At 43.6% G+C, this 23,443-nt stretch overlaps 1 protein-coding gene across 4 annotated transcripts in view; it reads left to right on the top strand.

Moving 5' to 3' along the window:
- The window catches only part of MAF (MAF bZIP transcription factor), a 62,359-nt gene that overhangs the window by 3,820 nt on the left and 35,096 nt on the right, over positions 1-23,443 (top strand). The window contains exons 2-3 of one of the 4 annotated variants that reach the window (XR_015700429.1): positions 5,482-5,576; positions 8,193-8,263. Coding sequence is in view for 2 of the 4 variants with exons in the window: in XM_087739233.1 (XP_087595359.1) it covers positions 2,369-2,411 (43 nt within the window). In the remaining 2 variants the exon portion in view is untranslated. Of the gene's footprint in view, positions 1-2,368; positions 3,648-5,481; positions 5,577-8,192; positions 8,264-10,751; positions 10,849-23,443 lie in introns of those variants that run through there. The other 3 variants (XM_087739234.1, XM_087739233.1, XR_015700431.1) reach the window with 3 other exon arrangements.

Genomic DNA, 23,443 nt, shown 5'->3' with positions numbered 1-23,443 from the left:
CTAACTAACCACGTGTGATGTTCCTATGTGCTTTTCTTTCATTTTCGACTCTATGGTTATATCAAAAGAGAGAATAATCTACAATAATAAACTGCATTTTTTTGATTCCGTACTCAGTTTCTTAGTCTGTAGTTTAAAGTTCAATAACTCCGAGAGCAGTACTTCAGTGTACTGCCTGGCGAAGGGGTGATGCTGATCCAAGAGCTGGCCTCAATAATATTCAGGAGGGGAGAAGGAAAAGGATAGCTTCGTGTAAAATGGAAAATTGTCGCCCGCTAGAAATCAAGTTATCTTTCAGGTAGATGAAAAACGTGAGCTTTCAGGTGCTGCTTCTGACGTCTCAGTATTGCAATGAGCTCAGTTTCAGTGACTCAGATCATCCCACCAGGTTTTAGGAGATCTCAAAGGGGAGGTCTGCTTAAAAACCTGATGACATGATACAGCCCTATATTTTGATTGTTTTATGATGGAGTGAAGTGAAAGGGAAGACTTCACATCCTCTTATCATCTGATCCTAGCAAAGCATGCCTGTCTCTAGTAAGAGATGACACTGCATCAGGCTTGGCTTGTCACAGGGCCACTTAACGCTAGATCGAAAGATTTCTTGCCATTTGGGTCCATACTGCCTCCTTTTTTTCTTTTCTTTGCTTTTTCCCCCCCCTTCTTCTTTTGTTTGCCCTGTGGTTTTCTTTTTTTTCCTTTTTTTTTTTTTTTTTTTTTTTGCTACAGGCCTTATAAAGCCCAGGACAGAGGAGCAGAGAAAAAAAAAATTCAAAGGACTTCCTCCAACTTGTGGGAGTTACTTGTCCTAAACAATCAATCCAAAGGTTAATGTGCTAGAAATGTTCAGGTCTCCGAGCCCCTCTTCACTGCAGTTCTTCATGTCAAAGGGCATTTTGACTTCGAAAGGCTCCTCAAACCCTCGACCCAGTTCGTTTAAAGCCACCTTCCCCGAGAGCCTCTGGTGTCCGTTTGCAGAGTCCTCTCCCGCTCTTTGAATGGGATTATCTGCCCAGTTTATTTGAGAAGCAGAGGCCTCTCCGAAGGATGCTCCAGCTCCTCCAGGATGGGGGTTTTATCTCCAGACCCAGGCTCATGAACCCAGCACTTTTTGTTTTTCCTTTATTTTTCCCCCCCTGCTGTCGGTGCAACTTCTTCCCAGCTGTAAGGTCATCCCTCCCGGGCACTGGTGGCACTGAAAGGAGAGGACCTGTTGCCATTCCTCTGCCCGTTTTGTCCAGTCCATGGCTTGGACCCCATCCTGCCCTGTTTGCTGAGGTCAGGATGCGGCCCTGAGCCCCCCCCACGGCGCCTGCACCCATGAGAGCCTGCGTCAGCGAGCACTGGGCGCTGCTGGAGGTCAACCTGCTCCTGCTGAGGTCCCTCTGAAGGGGATGGACACCCGGCCCCGCCGTGGGTGACAATGGGCATCGGTGGCCGTGGTCCCCGATGCCGATGCTGCGCCTCACCCCTCCCCAGCACCGGGGCACCAACCTGCCCTTTGGCATCTGACCTGCTGTTGCACCAGGGTTTGAGTAATGGTTCAAGCTCCAGATTCTGGTTAATTTGAGTTCCATTCTCTGGTTAATGTGTAATCTGTGGGTAAACTGGTTGCTATTGGCCAAGCAGAGAATTATCTCCTCTCATAAAGACAGGGCTGCTTTTTATTTCTTCTCCCACCTCCCCTTCCCTGGCTGAGCTTTTACTCGTGCCCAGGTTCTTTCACAGGGGGTCACTTAAATGCTTCGGTGCTGCCCTTGCCGACAGCTCCCGAAGGAGCCCTGACCTAAGGAAGGGAAAGGACGAGGCCTGTCCTTGGCAAAGCCCCCCCCAAAACGGCGCTGCAGCCCCCGAGGGAGCGCGGAGCCCCAAGCCCCCGGAGCGGGACCCGCTTGTGGTGCAGCCTCATCCCCGCGCCCCTCTGCCGCTCCAGGTTTCCTTGCAGGCAAAGTTAGGAGCAGGCACTAGGATTTTAAAAGTATTGTGAATCGACTGAGTAGCGCAGAGCAAGGGAAGCACTGCTGCCTCCCTGAAGTATCTTCTTTCTCGAAGGAAAAAAAAAAACACCCTGTTTGAACAGCGATAAGAGAAATCCTTCCTAGAAATAGACTGAGTGCAAAAGGGAAAATTCCCATCACACACCCAACCTGAGAGGGAAGAAAGGCTCTCTCCCAGTTTGGCATCGTTATGACACATTGCAATCTTGCTTTGCAAATAAAAAAAAAATGCAGCCTTCCTTAGGCTGCGCTTGAATTTCAGCCTGAAACACGCCAACTGCCCAACTGAAGGGAGGAAAAAAAATAGATGCACGTTTTAATGTTTGCTAAAGCAAAGCGAGTATTGGGGTTCTCTGTATGAATCATTGCAGGGGAGCGCCCACCTTTGCCGCAGGACTGCTTGCTGAGGACTAATTGGAACCGCTCGGCTCTGAATAACCTACATTCATTAATCACCCCTCGCTTGACTCTGGCCTCGATCCTGCTCCCATTGAGCTTGGAGGAACAATCCCTGGGAATTTCAAAGGGGAGCAGGATCCTGCACTTCTCCTGCAGGTACCTCTGGCTAAAGCAGGGGGAATGCTGCCTGAGCCGGGCCATCGTGTGTCAAAGGGCGTCCGTGGTCTTAATGCCCCCATCACTAACAACGTCCTATTTCTCCCATGGTCCTATAGTGCTTTCCCATTTATTAACTACATTACAAAGAACTTTCATGTGACCAGTGCTGGGAGATACGCGCATGGAGAGCGGCCCTTTGCTGGCTGGGAAATGGTGTGCACTGCAGCTCAGCCCCCTCGTCCCTCCCCATCCCACCTTACCCTTAAGCCTGTTTTATTTCCCCCCCTAAAATGAAACATAACCCTCTGCCCGACCTCCGGGCTTCTGCTGAGCAGAGTCCAAGAGTATTTTTGTGTTTGTGCTATAGCGTTTTCCCTGCTTGAGAAATGTCATCCCGGACCGCATCCTAAAAAAAAGAGTGGAGAAGGGAGGGAAATATCCTGGTCACACCAGTGTATATTTATTTCTTGAACAATTTCACCACTTGCTGGGCAGGTCCTGTGCGAGAAGCGCCCATTTGCAAACGGAGCGGTGAGAGCTTCTATTTATTAGAAAGTCTTCTTCACCTTTTTAAAACAAAAACGCCTGCGCTGAATCAAAATGCCACTTGAAAACTACCCCCACGCGAAACAAGGCAGCAAATTTTTAGTTTAAAAAATGAACTTTCCCAGCTCTTTCTTTCCTTTCCCTTCCGAAAGATTTTGCGCAGCTGTTTCCTCCCCCTCCCTCTGCGTAGTGTGTAGGAAGTTCTTGATCTAGAATCATTCATAATTTTAATGCCAATTTCTATTTGACATAATATACTAATATCAGATAGAGAGTGTAGCTGCTTCCTGGATTTAGGGAGGAAATGATGCATATATCAGAATTATCTGCTCAGATGCCAGAACTACATTGGTGTCATTTCAGCATGTGCTGCATTGAAAGGAAATCCTCTATATTTATTACTCTGATCATCAGAGGGGCTAAATGGACCCACTGTTTCTGACACCTGTTCAGATGGCTGAATTTAAAATTTCACGCAGGAAAAAAAAATCCTACGTACTTCAATGTTAGGAATTAAGATTTTTTAATAAACTTTCTTCCTCTTTCTGAATCGCTGTGTTGTGAGCGGCTGCCATGAGGCTTGGGCATTCCAGGGGTAGCTATGGAGAGGGGGATAGATTTTGTTTGCTCAGCCGGGACAAAAAACAATCCTGCTTGTACACACACACACACACACACACATTCGAGCTGTCCGTAGACAAATGCTTCAGATATCTGTTTGAAGTGCAGGTCTCGGTATGAATAACACGAGGTAGCCCACCCTGGGACGCAGCAGAGGTGAGCGGCTGTTGAGAGAATTCGTCTTTTCGGGAGGGAGCTGAGCACTCAACCACCTCACACTTTTAAGGCTTCTAATGAATTTTTTGGGCACAGCAGATACAAATCAATAGATTAAAATACTGTACACTCTGCCGCATCTAAGTCTTGACTGCTTGAAATTGTGGGGGAGGACCGAGAATAACATTTGTCACTCTCTGAGGGCTGAGTGCATTCAGATTTGTGAGCTCTAAGCCAACACGATGCAAAAATAGTCCAGGATGTGACTTAACTTTTCAAGTGAAAAGCAAAAGGCCAGGGATCAGCGAGGCTGTAACCGGGTGTAACGGCAGATAGGCAGCTCCAGCTCCAGCCCCAGCTATCTACCACCGTATCAGGTTGACCCGGCACAGTGTGATAACGTCTCAGTGCCCTCAATGCAAGCCGCCCGTATCTTATCGCTCTCTGAAATGATCATTTTCTTTCACTGTTGCTGTACCCACTTTTTTTTTCCCCCCAAGTCGAGCTTTTAAACCCGTGCCACTTCCGACGCAGCAGTGAAGCGTGGAGGCCTGTAGTTGTGGTGCAGTGAGTTACGGGGATGGAGATCGCCCTGCCTCTCTCCTTCCTTGGTTTGAAGCCCTGTGGACTTTGTGACATGATTTCCTTTATTTTATTTTTTTAAATTTTTTTAATGCATCTCTATAAGACATCTTGCATGGAGGGAATCAAAGCCAGAACAGAAGTTTGCTAGAAGTGGTGTTTCTGCACCACGCAGAAAAAAAAAAATACCCAGCGAACAACAAATCGAGCAGTGTCTTCAAGTTTCCAGCGGGGGTAGGGAATGGAGTGTCCCTGGGTCGCCGCTCTCAATTGTTAATTCATAAAGAAGCACAATCCTGAAAAATGTTCTCAGCAGCTTGTCCCCCGTTAACGCAGAAATGTCAGTGACTGCGTACGGAGGCGTGAAGGCTCAACACCCTGTTTCAGGGCGAGCTCTGGCATCTCCCTGCCCCTCATCCCTTGGTTTTCGGTGTTGAAGTGGAGTGCCCCCGGGGGCGGCGGGGCGAGCAGGGTGCCCGGGACGGCGGGGGCACGCACCTTTGCCTCCTGCTGCCCGCCGGCACCTGCGGCGGCCGGGGGAAGGCAGCGCATTTGGGGAGGATTCTGACACGGCTTCTTAAACCCCTGCTCCCAGCAGCTTCAAAATAACCCGGGCCGGGGAGGGGGTGTCTATATAACGGTGTAACCCTGCCGCTTCCCCCGGCGAGGGTGCCGGGCGGGCAGCCCGGGCCGCAGCCGCGGGGCCGGGGGCGGCGGGGCCCGGCGAGGGGCTGAGCCGCGCACCGCCCCGGCCAGGCCGGCCTGGCCGCCGGGTCGGGGGGCACAGGCCTGCCCCGGCCCCGGGCACACGCGTCCCCCGGGCCGGGCGGGTGGAGGAGCTCCCACAGCCACGCACGGTGCGGGGCGCGGCCCCCAGCCCCGGCGTCCCACGGCGGCCAGGTGCGGGGGGGACGGGGACCCGGGCGGGGGACCGGGCGGGACGGGGAAGGGTGAGGGGAGCACCCTTGGTTTGTTTGTTTGCTTGTTTGTTTGTTTCTAAATTGAATTCCTGGAACAAAAGGGGACTCTGTGCGTAACTAAAGGATCCCTGCGTGCATCCAAAGCTTAGCTCCGGTGTGTCACCCAGGCGGCTTCAGCTGGCTGACCGGCCCCTAGGTATGTTCACAGAGCACTTCCCCTCCTGCTTTGTTCACCGTCGTCTTGGTTTTTCTTTTTTCTTTTTTCTTTTTTTTCTTTTCTCTTTTCTCTTTTCTCTTTTCTCTTTTTTCTTTTTCTTTTCTTTTTCTTTTTCTTTTTCTTTTTCTTTTTCTTTTTCTTTTTCTTTTTCTTTTTCTTTTTCTTTTTCTTTTTCTTTTTCTTTTTCTTTTTCTTTTTCTTCTCTTTTCTTTTTTTCCCTCTTTTAATATTTTCCTCTTTTTTCCTCATTTCCTCTTTCTTCCTTTCTCTTATTTTAAATTTTTTTTGCCTTTCCTTCCTTTTCTTTTTCCTTCCTTTTTTCTTTTCACCTGTGCTCACATGGAGACTAATCTAAACCCCACTGCAATCAAAGGGAGCTTTTAAAATGACATTTTGGATCAGGCCCTGAGACCTCTGCAGGGAGCAAGGTGGGGGGCGCAGGATTTACATTTCATGGCTTTTAAAGAAGCTGAAGTACACAGAATGGCGCTTTCCGAGGCTGTTTCCCAAATCTCTGTGGATGTATCTCAGAGTGTGTACGTGAACCCCGCTTCTCCAATTTTGAAACAAAAGTTCTTGCCAAGGCCTTGACAGTGGGCTGTCATGATGCTGAAGGGGATGGGGATAGAATCAGTTTTATTTGTTAGTATCAGCTTCAAAAGCTGTGCTGCTCTGCACTGCAAACAGCCCCTGCTCCCTCAAGCACTTGAAGCTGTTGCAGTGAAACGTCAGTGACAATGAAAATGAGCCTGAAAGTGAACCAAACAAGACCTAGTATTTGCCCCCCCCCCCCCAACTTAACTGCTTCCAAATTCCCTGATGAAAGCATTTTAATATGTAGGAAGAGCTGCTGGAGCCTGCAATGCGATTCAGTGTTTTGTGGTGTGGGATGAACAGATTTTCCTTTCTGTAGGGTTTCCTCCTGCAAAGTCATTGTAGAGGAGGGAATACTGTAAGATTAAATATGGTTAAAATACTATATTCATGTCACACCAGATACGGTCTCCAGACTGTGCACAGTCTTTCAGCTTCCTTTATTGTGAAATCCTTTTAAAATAGCACAGTATAGAGTAGAAAACTTATTGAAATATAACTCTCTTGCACCAACTCTCTCAGATAAAATGAAGGAAAGTGATCAGCCTTCTTAAATTAATAAATCTGCTTAGTGTCTCTGGCTGCCTTCACGCTGTCTTACTTTCTTTGACTCTTCCCTTATTAATAAACTGATAGTTAAATAAAGCTGCTAAATGAATCAATGCGCCTTGCCGGTGGAAGCGGGTTGGTGCCATCCTGTTTCAGGTCTCCTGTGATGTGGCTGAATGGTTGTGGTTTTAGAGAAGGGATGGCCTCGGCAAAGGCTGAGACTGCTAAAAGCAGGCTGACCACATCGCTTTTTGAATGCTCTTCAGGTGTGAGGCTGGAGTACCTATTCTTCTCGGCCCCATGCATTAATAACAGGATGGATTCACCGATCGGCATGAAAGCAGAGGTCGTCTTGAGGAAAATGACACCAAAGGTCTACGGGAGTCATTTGCTTTAAGAGATCCCGGGCCCTGTGCCAAGTATTGCATTTAAGGAAGCACCGTCCCCTTTCTCAAAAAAAAAAAAACAGAGAAAAGGAAAACAAACAAAAAAAAGGAAATGTTGCTTTCAGTGGCACACGGGGACCGTGTCAATGCGCCCGTCCCACCTTTGGGTGCGATGTGCGAAAGGGATCATTCACCTGGCACCAAACGTGCAGGGGACTTTTGTTTTCAAAGCTGCAGAGCTGATCTGGAATCAAAATGCTGGAAAAGCGCCTGTAGTTTGTCTTGCTTTTTTTTTTAATTCAAACCGATCAGACTTGTGGTTTATCCTTGCTCTGATTATGCTGTACGGTTACAATAAATGGATGGAGCTGAAGCATTCCTGCAGGCGGTTTATAGAAAAATATATGTATATGCCTGTGTATGCACACTCAGGGAGAGAAAGTTAACTATAAGGGACACAACAAAATATCCATATTTAAGAAATGTGGATTGACTCGCTGACTTATCTCACTTATTGTACAAAGATTCACTCTGTTGAATTTTTTTTTTTTAAATTAGATTTTAAATATGTGTTGACAGGATGAATTTGTACAGTGTGAGTAACCGCAGGGAGAAATGACAGCTCTGCTTTTGTTATTAAACTACTGTCTGGAAAATAATGGAGTGTGTACAAAAATTGATTATTATTTTGCCAATTACATTAGTGCAGCTAATAACAATCATTAAGAAAGAAATACAGAAAGCTACATGCTTTCAGGTCTTAGAAGCTGATATTCACTGGTGAGGCAAAAGTATGTGTTTTTAAGGTAATTTGTCAGTAAAAGTCTCCTGTTATTAACATAAGGTAAAGACTAGATGTATGAGTTAGAAATGTTTCACTTCAACCTGTGTTAATTTCTTCTTCACTCACTCACAGTTAATAAACAGTACAAGAGACTTTCTAAGTTTAATTTAGAATTTGAATATAAAAGGTCTTATTCTGTACCATAGTGGCACAACAGACATGTTTTACAATGTTAAAAATTCCTTTTAATAATGGTTTATTTTAATATATTTACTAAATTAGGTACCCGAGAGAATCATCTACAACGGTGATGTGAAAATCCCTGTTACCTGAGGTCAAAAAAAAAAAAAAAGGTATGTTTTCATTTTCATTAGCAATTTGACATATTTCAGCAGGGGTGGTAATTTCGCTGCTTTGTTTTCCGCTGCTAAGACGGTGCTTTTTGGTCCAGCCCCAGGGAGCCAGTGACAGTCTGCGGTGTGGTTTCCTGGGCTTTCGAACGAGGCTGACTTTCAGGTGCCTACAAGAACCATTTGCAATGATGGGGCTTTGTACTTTTGTCAGCCAGACAGCTCTCCTGTGTCCCACAACTCATATATAATCCTTTGCAAATGTTTTCTTTCTTTTTCTTCAAATGCTAGCGTTCAGACATCAGCTACAGGGATTAAGGATGGGTCTTCTGAAGATCTCCTTCAGATCTTGATGAAAATCATGACTCTGTGTTAGACAACTTCTGTACTTAAAAATTACAATAGAGTTTAATTCACAGCACTGCCTTCCTCTGGAAATTCATGTTCATTCAGTCTGTCAACATTGACTAAAAAACATGCCGCTAATGAAAATGTGGGAATTAAACTTTCAGTCCCTTCCCCTGCTAGATTCGAACAGGCACTTTATTTTTCCTGTGGAATCTGATTTTTATTGACCTTGACTATAAAAAATACTAAGTGGCTTAAATGAGCACCAAGGTTGCAATGACAGATTCCTGTGTGAATTTTTTAATGAAACCTCCTATTTTAGTTAAGAACACAGGCTGCCGTACAGCCTACCACACTTCGATCAACAGTTATGTGCTATTAGAAAACAGTTGAATTTTATTAGCTCATGGAATTAAGCTTGTTTTATTCTTTATTCTTTATTATTTGTTATTTCTTATTATTTAAAATTTGAGTGAGGATGGGGAAGATGTAATTGGCGCTCTAGACTCTACCAAGAGGAGTTTTTGTTGGTGTATAGGCTGCGGGAACAGGTTTCTCAGGGAGCACCAGAAGAGGTTCATTTTGAGCCTGATGCTCCTCTCACTTCCCCGAGGAACACCCCGGGTAGGGTTTTGCCTGCAATGCATTTTTTTTTTTTCTGTGTTTCACCACTGTAAATGAGAGGGAAGCCGGACCACTCGTTTTTTTGTGAGAGCTTAAAGTGCGATATGCTTTTTGCAAGAACAGAGCCAAGTCATGGTTCAGCTGAAGTAAATACATTAAGTATGTATTTTCATTGCAAAGGTGCAGCACACGTTCCATCACCTTCTTCCTAGTGTAACAGTCCTAATTTCAGTAATCCCATAGGAAAATTTCCGTGGTTCCTGTAATTTATATATGTGACTATTAGATTTATATAAATAATATAAGTGGTATACATTCTTGTTATCCATATAATAAAAAAGCAAAAGCTTTTTCCCTGATGGACACACTCAGGGCTTGCTTAGCCTGCTGCTCTCTGGGACAATTCCGTGTGTCTTCCTTCCAATATTTTGTGGATATTATAGAAAAAAAACCCAGCAGCAAAATCCATTCCTTTTAAGCAAATAGCTCTCGGGTCTTGGAAGAGTTAACGAACTTTTATGGCAAGGTTCAGACAGTTCTGACCCCTATGGTAATATTTCATCTAAGGTTACTGTTGGGAGAGAAATCAAATTTCAGCTGTGAACATGATTGACAGGTGAAAGCAAGAGAAAGAAAGACATCTGGTCAGATGGGGAATTTGGGAAGGAGAAGGACAATTCAGGGAAGTGTCTCTGTGATATTAGGAATAATAAGCTTAGATATGAAAACTCCAGTACTCCATGCTCTCTGGAGGTGCGCTTACTTGATATTCATGGAGGTGGTTTGGTTGGGGGAATTTAAGACTGTACATTTATAGCAGTGGACAGTAGTCTCCGTGGTCGAACTTACTAACTTGACTCCTTTGAAGGAATTATGTTATTTATTTCTGGCATACTTTTAACATTTCAAGGCAATTCGTTTTACGACTGTGACTGGAATATTCGGTGGTTGCTGGCTAAGAGGTTCTCACCATCATGTCTCTCGTGGGTCAGATGGCAGCAGGGTTCGTGGAGGTCAGTCGGTGGTGTCGCTCCATGCCCTCGAGCCTGGGGGGATTGCTGGGAGTTTTCAGAGTAAGCACTGGAGGATGGAATCTGTGTTTATGATATACGCTGTTATACCAATAACAAAATTAGTTGCTATCCCATAAAATACCACCAAGGGTACATTGTGGTATCTTACAAGGCAACTGGTATTTTCCAAGGGCCATGTCTTGGCCTGTTCCATCTCCTAGCAGCTCCGGTGAACATCCCTCACAATACATCCAAAACCCCAGGCATATTTTATCCTACTTCAGTGTATTTTGTTTGGTGCAGAAGAGCTGCTCCATCCTCCAACATCATGGAACCAACAGGAACAAAATATCCCTCTAATTATTTCCTGATCAGTGTGATAATGTTGGAAAGTAGAATTTGGTTCTGATACAAAAAACTGTAGCCAGGCTTTCTCTTAAAAATGAAGTGCGAGGAAAAAAAATCTGGTGGTTTTTATCACTGTGTGTAACACTTAATGTTTCAGTTTTCAAAGAGGCTCTGAAGGACTTTTGTAGAGCTCCAAGGGCAGGATGCGGCAATGATGGACCCTGGGATCTAAACTGCATCCTACCTACATCTCAGGTGAGAGGAAAGGTCCCGGGTGGGCTCCTGGCACCACTGCAGGCTTTGGTAAAATCCCCATTGAATTCCTGGGGCCCACACTTCGGCCACAAAGGGAATGTCTACAGGGGAGGTCGTACTAATAAAAAGCAAGATCTGAACTCATACCGCAGTAGCTGTGCTGTGAATTCCCTGGATGGATGTTCTTATTCAGGAGCAAGGGTGGATTTCTGTGCCCCCCGCCCCCCACCTCCAATATAGCTTAAGCTGCTTTCAAAATAAAATAAATTAACCAGGAAAATCCACTCTTACTCTAGAGTAGGAGTGTCCACCCAGGGAATGGATAGCACTGCGGTATAGTTTACTACATAATTTTCCCATATGGATGAGCCCTAAAACTAAGGGGAGAGTAAGGAGCAGTAAAGAACAGAAATATATTTTCTGTTCCTTTTCTAGTTTACCTCTAAGACCTTTCACACAAGGGAAATCATGGTGCTCTTAGAGTATACATTTACTTACTTTTCACTGCTATTCCTGTGTTCGCACATGCATTTTTAAAAGAGATTTGTGTTTTGTGCAAGACCTTTTGCATCCTCATACCGTTCACATGTATTTTTGATGTGCAATCAAGTCAGACTGTTGCTTGTGATATCATTTTTCTCTTCATGGCAACAGCCTGTGACGTCAAACCTCCTGACTTCACTGTAAACGAGACCTTATCACCTAAGTTTTATTCTTAGACCATACATCTGATAAAACTGAAAATTAAAATGAAGAACTGTAAAAACAATTGAATTTCTTTGCATATGAGTTATTTTTAACTTCCCATTGCTGAATTAGCGCTTCCTTTAAAATGTCTTTATTTTCCGAAGCTGATATCAAGATAACTTCCATGAAATATTATTGGCAAGTTTCCCGCTGCAGTCAATGGGAGCCTTGTATGTATTTTTCAAGCAGATGTGCCATATTAAGTCTAAATGAGAATCTTTTATTTCAAATGGGATGTAATATGTTATTCTTGATAAAAAAATGGATAGTAACCCCTCTCCCTTCTTTTCCTTTCCCCAAACATATTTTGTGCAATTTGCAGATCATTTTACATGGGTAAAAAAAAATGTTCTCTAGTATTTAAAAAAAGCACAACTTCACTATGTCTCAAACTCCTTTCTAGCTCATTCCTATGAATTTTAAGTATGAAAACATCTTGAGTCTTTATAAGCAAAGAGAAAGTACGTGCCGTGTATGACAGCTTTTACTCCCCCCAAATTCCCAGCAAAGTCAATTTAATAGTTTTCCCTGTGTTTAGAATAAGCTCTAAAATATTTTCCAGTGATGTGGCTTTTGATGTTGTTTAGTTCTGATAGAGGATTTTAAGTTAAGTGCTAAAAACAAAAGTGAAATATTTTTAACATCTCTTCTGGGTTTTCTAATTTGTGCCACTTACCAAATGATTCACACTGTACCAAAATACAGGAGATTGATGAGACAAGAAAAGTACTGATTTAACATCCCACATATAAAATTACTTCTCAGGCTTCCACATATAGTCCTGATGTTTAGAGAGTGAAGAAACCGGGAGTTGGGAGTTACAGTCTGACTCACTTGTGAGACTTTGACCCAGTTATTTGATTCTAGATTCAGCAAAATACTGAAGCACTTTAAACTTGTTATCTTAGGTTTCTTCTAAAGGTCTGTTACCGTTGATCTCTTTATATCTCAGTTTACACAGTTATAGACCTAGATAATTAATTCTTACCTTCTAGGCTTTTGTGGGAGTTAAAAAATAGCTGTAATGTTCCTTGAAGCCTGTTAATGAAAGCTGGTGTATTGAAGTACTTGTCATTCACCTTAGTTCATTCCCTAGGATGAGAAATCATTGGTGTTGCCCAAGTCCCATGCACCATTTCTGCCGGGATGAGAATTTAGTCTCCCGAGCACACCGGGCCACGAGTACAAAGACTGGGTGCTTTGGGAGCTGGTGATTTTCTGAATTGCACATAACTTAGCTGTAGCCTGATTTTGAATGAGTCAAAATGTAAGCAAAATCATGGCTCAGTTATGTGCCCCCTCTCTCTCTTAAACACAATGTATCCTTAATACCTATATGTACAGACACATATAGAATAACTGTTGTGCACCTGCAAGACGTGTAGAGGTCACACTGTCCTTGTAATTCCTCCCTTTCCTGCCATTACCTTTATTTCCCAAGGTTTGAGCCATTATCATTCAGCAGTTGTGCAGCTTTTCTTTTCTTCCATCCCCAAATTATTATTGTTTCCCTCCTGCCTTCTACCCCTCCTGATCTGTAATGGAGTCCTCAGCTGTAAATTTGCTAACTGTAAAGATTTTTGCTTGAAATGTTTTGAAAATGCTATGGGGAAAAAAAATAAAAAATAAGAAAGCCTATGAACAACACGCTGTGCCATGCTCCAGCATTGCACTTCTACGGGAAAGATAATAAAGATATTAGCACTCATATAATTTCAGATAGGAAATGAAACCAGACATGAAAGAAACACTAGCTCCAGCTGTTGTGTGGGAATCAAACTAGCTATGGGAATTACAGGTACTGTCACTGGAGACAGCCTGACTTCTGAGAAATGACCTCAGGTGTAGGAGCTTGCTGTGGCCCCTTGCAGATATTAACACCTAATTAACAATCTGCAAGAGCATCCTACATCTTAATCACCAGTGAGGTGAGAATGACAATCACAAGGAGGAGAAGGAGAAGGGAAATGGTAATTTTTCCTCTGCACGCATCATCTAATAACCATGGTTATTCAGATGCAGCTAAATGCGATTTCCTTTTAGTCATTTCTGTCTATTGGAAGGCACAGTAAGTTCATTTGCTAGCAGGTAGGCAGCGGAGGTGAGAATTGAATTGATCTGAGATACTCTGAAAAATTGACCTCGAGGTCATTCCTAGTTTAAATTGGGAAGTAAGGCTGAGCTTATGTCTTCCCTTTCTTCTCTTTCCTGTCCCCCTCTTTTTGTGTTTCCAGGCATGTTAGTCTGTATTGTGTAATTATTTAAACATACTCTGATGGTGGGGAACCTTGTTCCCTCAAAGTTAATCAAAATAAAGAGAGCTTTTGTTAGCAGTGATAGGTAATTAAATAGCTGGCTTCGTGTTGTGCAGAGACATTGTGCTGGGTTATTGACATCCCAGAGCCAGGCTCCCCAGCCCTTCTGCGCGCAGACCAGCCTGCCGAAGTTGCCGAGATTAAGGCCCAGGCTAAATTAAGGAAAGAGGGTGTGAAGGTGTGTAAATGCTTAGCGAGGCCAGGCTGTAAAGGAGAGGGGTGCCTGGTAGCGTATCCGGAGTCTCCCAGAGGAAGGGCTGTTTCTCTTGCGAGGGCTGTACGTTTTAAAGAGGAGAAAATCACGTGTGGCATTTCTCCTTTGTGCCTGCGATTTTCTGGCTGAGGTTTTAGACAGGAACATTACCCAATTTCAACTCCAGCGTAGACACCTAAGGCCAAATTCTGCTCCCAATTACCTGGCGTAAATGGTTGGGGGTGGGGGAGAGCTGATGGAGAGGCTCTGGGCTTAGACCCGCACCAGACGGCTATCAAGCAAGAAATAGTGGACCAAATTTTTCAGTCCCACCAACGCCAAGGCAAGAGCAGCTTCCCTGCACTCCATGGTGGTGCTCCAGCTTGCCCCTGTATCACTTGGGCAGGATCTGATGGAGTTGTAATGCAATGCCTTTTAATGGATGCTTTTATGCACGCTTCCAAACAGCTTCCACTTTCAAACAGCTTTACGACAGAGTTAAAACGCGCGGCAGGCAGGGAGTGAGGAATACGTTCGTATGTGCGTCTTGTAGACCTCATTCTGCATTGGCTTTTCCTGCAGCACTCCCTTGCTGTGCTCAGTAACAATCTATTTCCATATCACTTGGACCCAAATTATATTCTAATAAGGAGAGAACGGCAAAGCGAAGACAGTGTTATATTAACCACTCGGCTTCCATGGAAACTCCCATCGTTTTCTTTCCGAATGACGAGAGATAATCTCTGTGGTTTCTGTTATACTCACTTCTTCAACTCCTTTAGCTTTGTTTTCACGTGTTGGCCTTGCACTAAAAAATATAACTTGACATCTTGTGTCTTCTCAGCTAAAAAGGTATCAATTCCTGGACTTAATGTCAGCTGTACCCAGATCAAAGGCAAGAAACATAAAAGTTGACATATATTATTTATTTCATGGTTTACATCAATGATGTTTCTCTCTACCCTTTTTTGTTATTATTGCTGATGTTTTGCCCTTAATGTTGTGCTCGCTTCTCAAAAGTGTTTGTCCCCTACAGACAAATATTCATATTAATGTAATCCATCAGCAGTTAACAAATGCCAGCTCACTTCGGCATTTCCCGCACACCCAAAACTCCCATTGTTTTTGCAGGACTCTTTGGGTGTGAGAAGAATGCAGGATCGGGCCCTTGGGTGGGAATTTCGGAGCTGGAGACTTTCTCCCCCAGCCCCAGAAATGCACGGGGTCGGCTGGAGCAGCAGCCCGGGGCGCTGGCGCAGGGAGTGGGAGATGCTGCATTCTCTCCCTGCATTGTGAGCTGCTGCAGAGGCGAGACGAATGCCAGGCTTTGAGGGGAGCAAAAACTGAAAAAAGACTTTTTTTTTTTTTTTTTCAGTTATTTGGTTTTTTTTCCTACCTTTCCCCGTCTTTCTTGCCTGCCTTCTGAGTTCTGAGTGAGTAATACAGGGTCTGCCTTATAATTGTGGCCAGAAGATCATCTGAGATCAGTCAGACATGCTGCTCCAACCTGTGCATCCCTCTGACCGCTCAGTTTAGTGTAAAACTTTCCTTTTTTTCCCTCTTTGTCAACAACTGGCAGATTTTACTTCCTGAGTTACCAAATCAGATAAAACGCTGAGTCTGATTTTGCCCCCTACCCTCCCACGAACTATTTTTTCTGCAATGAAAATAATAATGCTTGAGAAAGATCCTTGGGATTTTTACTTTTTGTTTTCTTTTGTTTAGTTTGGTTTTATCTTAAAGCTTGCTGACAATTGTCAAATGCTCATTCTAGCAAAGAAGAGCTTGGAGGGTATAGCCCCGCTGTACAGCCGACAGGAGTAATTTGCAGTTCTCCTTAGAGCTCAGCTCTTCAGCGAATGTGTGTCGCTTTACTATTTCTTTAAAATTTAATTGGGATCAGGCAATCAACTGTCTCCAAATTTTTTGCCTCTTCAGGCTGCAATAAAGCCACTTATAATTTATAATCAAAGTTTGGTATCGTTAAACTAAACTGTAAAACCGACTTCAGGGTTTCGGTCGTAAAATAAATATACGGTAAATATTGCAATGGGGCTTGAGTAGCACAGCTAACAGCAGCACAGTGAATGCATATACACACACATATATTTTGTGTGTGTGTGTATACATTTGGTTCCAGAGGTAAGAAAGATCTAAATAATAGATAACTGGGATGTATTCTTTCTTGGTAGAATTGAAGCTAAGATAGATTTATAGCCCAAGTAGTCATTCTAAATGCAAAATGAAGTGTTAATTTATTAAAGTCATTTATGCATCAACATTATTTTTATGTCTTTATTTGTATTTTTCTGTAATATGGAGCAATGTAGTATTCATCCTGGGTTTTTCTGTCTGTTGACTGTAGCGCTCCTTTGCTTAGATTTTTTTTCTAACAAGGCAGCTCATTTAGAAAGAAATGTTTATGTGAAGTGCTTGTCAGTTGGCATTTTTACTGGTGTGCTAACCCAAAGGTAAAATATAAAGGCACGTCTTTTCCTTGCTGGCTTGTTGCTACTAGAAGGGTTCCTCCCTTGTTAGCTTGATAAATAATTTTACTAGCGGGAATCTGCTGAATTTTTACGCTTGCTGTCTATTTTCTGCTTGCTGCAAATAAATTCCAGCACTCAGAGGGCACTAAAACTCCAAACACATGGTATTTTCCCATTTTGTTGCTGGTTGCCTAAAATATTTATTTCATCTTGTGTTTTTAATTAAATCTTTTTTTAAAAAGAAAAGGAAAAAAACCGTCAAGTTTTGCAATTATTTCCAAATGAAGATTTTAGTCCAGATGGTACTTAATATTCAGTCTTGAGTTTAAATAACACGTTATCATAGGTAAACTAAATGGGTAGTGTTAAATCAGTCATCACTCCAACTACCTAATGGTTTTCAGATTAAGCGCAAGGATTATTTATTGACATATCATTCATTTAAGCATTTCTTACAATTTATGGTATACTTTTAGTTTTTCCCAGTTTGCAATCAAGAAAGCTAATTTAATTTGCAAAATAAATACTCTAGTTCGGTGAGAGAATGCACCAAAAAGGTTTAGATTCTGGGTTGCCACAGCATATATGGCAGGAAAAGTTTGGAAGAAATTAAACTGGGAGGCTAAAGTGGAAGAGGCGTTGCTTTTACTTTTTCTCTTAAAGGGATCATTTTGCAGTTACTGAAGCTTTATGCATTTTAAAATTGAATTTAATTCAAGCAAGCGAGAACTGACCCCAAAAAGCCTCTGCTTCCCTCCCATGGTGAACTCTGCATGTTGGAGGGTACAGTGCCACCGTTGCACATCTGGAGCCTCGCTTCTCCTTGGCAGTACATCCCGACTCAGTGTCCCGCGTCCCTGGTTTTGGGGGGCTTTGCAGACTTGAGTGGAGTTAGGAGCTGACTGTTGCAAGGCTTTTCCTTCAGTAGTGCCAGTGTTTAGATCTGCTGGAGGTCAGTCCCTCCTGCGATGCTTGTGTGTGCTGGTGGCAGGGGAACGGATTTTTTTGCTACCAACGGGATCCCCCCCCTGCAGCTTCTGTGGGGCAGTCCCACATCTTCCCAAACAGTCACAGGGATGCAGCCAACATCGCTTCCTTACGCATCTGCACAATTCATGGGGTGAGCAGTTAAAGGACCTGCGTGCAGGCTGGTTACACTGCTGCCCCGTCCCATGCTCACCCTGTCCCCACCAAGAAAAGCCTGACTGGGACTCAGGGGAGCTGAGCAGCATGCCCTATTCAGACTTTCCCTCAAACAGCAGAAAGCCACATACCCTTGAAGATGCCACACAAATCCATCCGAAATTTTAGAATTATTTACATATTTTTAACACAATTTGTCTCAAAGCAATCCTCAAACTTTGGCCCAAATTCTTACATTCTTACACCAACCACCCTCCCATTCGTTTACTTATTTCCATAAGAATTAGGTGACAGATCTGAGTGGTGTAAGCCCATGCCACAGCCTGTCTGCCCTGCAGACACCAGCCTTTTCATTTACATGAACACATCCCAAATCAAGTAATTGGGTGGTAGGAGGAACTGATGTGCCCGCACTCAATAGATAAGGGAAAAGCTTGGGCAGTGGGGAAAATTACCCTTGGGGGCTCAGCCATATAAAAAACTAAATGAAATAGGGTTACAAGAAATCTCAGGAGGTGATGTAATCCATCCCTGTGCCACGAGGCAGGGTCAGACAGCCTTATGTTATCCCTGACAGATATTTGCATAACCTGTCATTTAAGCCCCCCCCCCCCGTGGAGACCGTGACACCTCCCTGGAGCCTCCCTTGCAGACCTTCATCACTGTCCCTTCTCAAAAGCACTTCTCCTTGTCTAACCTGCAGCGCAGGTCCCTTATGTCCTGGTCACCGCAGACACCGAGGACAGCCCATTCCTTTCCCCTTTGCACTGACCCTTTGCATATTTGAAGGCTGTTGTTATGGCTTGCTGCAGCCTCCTTTTCTCTAGACTAAACAACTCCAAGTTTTTCAGTCTTTCTTCATAGGTTACGGTCATGACTTTGTTGTTTAATATCTCCTCTGAAGAGTCCACATACAGTAAACTTGCTGGAATTCAATTTACCTGTGTTGAAAAGGACTGTGAGGATGCTCCTTGGAGGCTTTACAACATCTGAAAGGGGAATAATTTAATTCTTACTCTGATAATTTTTATTCTGCAGGATGGAGGGTAGGGAGCATTTCTTTACCTGGGAGTGTTAACTGCAGCCTCCCCACAAATTTACCCTGGTAACAGGAATATTGTAGTGCAACGTACAGCCAGATTTTACTGACAGGCTTTAGGAAACACATTTTAACATTTTATAATTTTATATATAAAAATAAGAATGGGAGATAGGATGCGGGCTCTGCAGTTGCTGGTAGCACCATGGGGTGTACCTTCAAGGTGCTACATGCAGATTTTGTCACACGAATTTCATTAATTTCAATAGCAGCTGAGCAGCTACAGCCATCCGCACACCGCCTTTCCCTCTGCTGGTGTTGCTGGTCGGCTCCAGCGTTTCAAGACCTTCTGGCTTCAACATAGGTTTGGATAGATCCAGCTTTTCCTTTATGACAGATGGAAGTTTTCCCAAAATGCCACAGAGGAAGACGGACCAAAAAGGATTTTTCAGCCATCTGCACAGAGCTGGGCTTTGCTGTCGGCTCTAGGTTGCTTTTTTAAAAGTTGGAAAAGACATTAGTGCTCTTTCAATGAGGATTCGCTTTGCTCCTTGGAAAAAATGAGGGTAAACAGAGCCTGCTAATTCTGCTTTTCTCATTGTCTTCCAGTGTCTTGCCTGGGAGGTTGGTGGGGAGATGTCCTGGAGCAAAATGGAAGTATTTGCTCGCAAGAAAATATTCCCCAGGGACTTTTCTTCTAGGATGTGCTGGTAGAAATTGCCCCACAGTGGGATTAATCAGCACGGCAGAATACCAGGGAGCATCTCTTGGAGGTGATTTTAAGTTTTGCAGCATTTTGGCTTCCTGATTTAAGTCTTAACCAAACCCTGTGTTGAAAGGTGCTAACAGGGATGCAGTGGGACACACTGCCACCTCACTGGTATAGACCAGGTACAAGTTCTGGAGATGAGATGGTGACAGATTTTACTGTTAAGGCTAAAATTTATCTCTGAAGAAGGGTGACGGTTAGGGTATTCACACTCATATACCTTTGGGAGGGGAAGATAAAAATGTTCCTTTGTGATACAATTATCTCTGATACCATCTTTCTTGCTTCATCCAAGGTTCCACCTCTGATTTGCATTGTATACCATCCCATTTCTTATAAAACCTTTTGGGACATCTGTATTCCCTCAGTGATCCGTCTCAACCAACTTAAAAAGTTGTCTCATCCAAAAGTATAAACTTTCTGTACGCAATGAAGGTGTATGCAGAAGCAGGAGAAGCAGCTATGAAGTCAAGTAGACATTTTAGCGTAAGTATTTTCTAGCTCTAAAGGAAGATCTCATTGAGAAATATTCGTGGAGCTCAGTTACGTAGGAAGTAAAATGAGAGTGACCTTGCTGAGCCATTGGCTCAAATCAGAGATGTAGCAGCAGAAGTGAAAATATATGCTTCCTTCTGTAAAGAATGGAGTTAGGGACCAGTTTTTACCATGGGGAAGAAGAGAGAGAAAAATGTATTGTCTTCCTTTCAGTAGTTCATTTTTCTTTGCAAGGTGATTAATGCATTACTATAGCGAATTTATTGTATAGCCTGATTACCATTGCGTAATAAATCTAAACAACTGTGACTGTCACGGTGATAAGGCTGGCATGATTTTGTCTCACTTAAAAAAGTTTTACAAGTTAAGCTTAACTTTTAGCTTTCTGCATTTCTGGGATAAAATTTATTTTGGCCATTATAGCTCTATCTGTTTGAAACTGTACCAAAAGGAAATAAGTTGTTCAAAAGGATGGTATATTATTGGGAGAGTTTTACCTTCACTCAATTTGCAAAAGAAACTGAACATCAGCATTAAAATGGAAATGGAGTTCAGGAGAAAATAATAACTCAGTTGTTTAAAAAAAATTGTAACATTTAAAAGGGACTTTTCAAATATCAAGGATGGACAAGCCAATTAAATTAGCTGCATTATATTCACAGCCGTTAACACCTCAGGCTCAGCTTTTCTCAGGCTACCAGAATTTGCTGAGGGCTTGCCTGTGCCTGGATGAGAGACTTCCAGGGAGCTGCGGGAAGAAGTGCTTGTGACTAATTAGGGCCATTTTCTCTGAATCACGGGGAAATCAGTACTCCAGCGTTAGTGCTGTTACTGTGCCGAACCAGAGCCTGAGCGAGCGCTGGAGCGCTGGAGCGCTGGGTTTGGAAAGGAGCTCTTGGCCATGCAGGCATTACTCCTTGCCCAGGCTCCATTCCACTCTGTCGTTCTGGACATACAGATCGGTTGTTTCTTTTTTCCTTCCCTCTCTCCGTGAACATGCATGGAAGGCCATCGCATCTCTATACTAGAAGTCATTCATGTATGTTCTGCCTGAATGCTGTGGCAAGGGTTACTCTTGTGAAAACACGCAACCTTTGATGGGTGTGATGTGAAAAGAGATCTTGTACCCGACCGTGTAGATGTCCATTTGGGCCATGCTTCTTCCATCAGCAAGAAGGTACCAGTGCAGGACAATAGCAGGGTTGGTGCCAGGGGAGCTCCCATGTCCTGGGTTTTCTCCTCCAAGCTGTGCTTACCTCTTTCCCTGTCCCAAGGCTCCTGCCCACCACCGTGGCTCTCAGCCTCTTCTTCATAGCAGCACCAGCTGCTTTGGCATCAGCAGAGACCACTCAGGCATCTTTGTACCTCTTGGTCCATTGTTGCTTTGTCTTCCTCCAGGTCTTCTGCACAAAATTTGGGACCAAGGCAGAGAGTGTGGCCAGTTTAGTTCGTAGAAAACTTGTCTGACTCCCAAGCTGAGTAACAGCTGTAAGTTGTAAGCTGCAAATTGCTTCCAAAAAGGTGCAGGTGAAATGTCTTGCATAGTTGTATGAATTTTGTAGTGTAAACAAAGACTGGAAACACATCATGAGTCACTCCAGACTTCAACTAAAGTCTGTTACAGTCAAACTCTAGGAACAACACATTTGAATTAGGAGCTCCACAGAAATTTTTCCTATTGTAGTGAGGACATGTGAAGGCAATAAAGGTGACAGTCTCTTCTCTAGCCTCCAAAAACCCTGCATTATCTCTTTGTGAAGGAGATGTCTTCATTTCTCATCTCTGAAGACCTCCTGCCTCACAGACTTCTTGTTTCCATGAGGTATTCTTGATGGCCATGGTGGGAAGTGATCCCCCATGGTGGTTGTGAGGTGGTTGGAAGACCTTTCACTTTCTAGTACCCAGGTGACAGCATGCCCATTCGCAGTCAACATAGTGTTGCTTGATTTGGACTGGCAATACTGGAGTTTGGGTCTGGGGAACTGAATTCAGCCTCTCAAAAACACCAAGGCTTGCAGCCAGGACTGGCAGTAGCTGGCAGCTTGTTTTCAAAAGGTTGAGTGTCTTTGCCTGATTTTAAGTCCCTGGACTCCTGGCATTTTTTTTCTTCTTTCACTTTTCCTCGAGTTATATTGTAGACTATCTTGAAGCCAGTAGGGTTCAAAAGGTCTCTATTTAGATATGAATTACTTCTTTTGGGGAAAAAAAAATAAAAAAGGAAGTTACTTGGTACAATCTGGTACAATCAGGTATCATGAAGGGGGAAAAAAAAAGCTTTTGCACAGGCTTTCAAGGGCTCAAAGGTTTCTTTTTTTTTCCCCGGGTGTGTTGAACATCTTGAAAATAAAACAGCATGTTTCAACAGAGAAGATAGATGTGTCTGTTCAAATAGGCATTGCATTTGGAATTGGTGCCTCTGGTTGTTAAACAGAATCCTTGTTTAACATCCTCATTAAGAACTGTGACTTGCCACCAGTTTTATGAAGATCAAGTAATTTACTTTTAAAGTAAATTAAAGCAAATTTCTCTGTGGTGACAAGTCAATAAAACAATGGAAGGCTCAAGTTTTTCTATCACCCAACATCTGTTCCTTGTTTTCCTCTAGATATAAATGCCCTGTGTACAGCAATAGGTGAACAGAGCGAGAGCCAATAGCTGTAATGTTGGGGGGTTTTGTTTTGGTTTTTTGTTGTTGTTGGGGGGTGTGGGTTTGGTTTTTTTCAAATAAGACTGTAAGCCCTGTCCATTTTTGGAAAGGGTAATTTTGTAGTTTCCTGTGGCAGCACGTTCAGAGCTCCATTGACACGGGAGTGGTGACACTTGATGGCTCTTGATGCTGTATTTTGTTGCTGGAAGCACAGTACGCTGTTGCAGGGTAATGTAAGTGGTGAGCCACTTCTCGGAAGCCCAGTCAGCACAAATGAGATCCTCGTCTTTTGTCCGAGCCACCCACACCACCAGCAAACACCTCTGAAGCAGAGGGTACTCGGATGATCTCTGAGCCGTGGTGAGAACTAGGTTGTATAAAACCTCACTGAAACCACTTCCACATTGTACCCACGCTCAACCTGTTTGTCTTGAAACGTTGTCTCAGAGAGAAGCCACCAGATGAAAAACAAGGTATTAGACCCATTTTACAATTCAACAAGTGCAGGATGCAAACTGCAATGCGTTTGTTTTAAGTGTTCTGGAGGGTTTGGCGTTTCGTGGTGTGAGAATTGGCTCCCTGCTGTGCAAAGTATTCACATGTGGATTTGCACTGCGTGGGAAATGCTGGCATAGTGGAAAAGAGAAGGGAAAGCTCTGCTGGGAAAGTAAGAGGGGGCTGGATATTATTCACTTGGGGCAGTAGTCTTTTCCTAATTCCTCTTAAGAGGGCAGTTTGTCTTGGACAGTGTAGCATTG

Source organism: Nipponia nippon, unplaced genomic scaffold, assembly GCF_047370975.1.
Source record: "Nipponia nippon isolate SJK-2023a ecotype South Korea unplaced genomic scaffold, ASM4737097v1 scaffold_7, whole genome shotgun sequence".
In the NCBI taxonomy this organism is placed as follows: domain Eukaryota; kingdom Metazoa; phylum Chordata; class Aves; order Pelecaniformes; family Threskiornithidae; genus Nipponia; species Nipponia nippon.
Note: the sequence above shows the minus strand (reverse complement) of the source record. Positions and strands in the feature narration are given on the sequence as shown.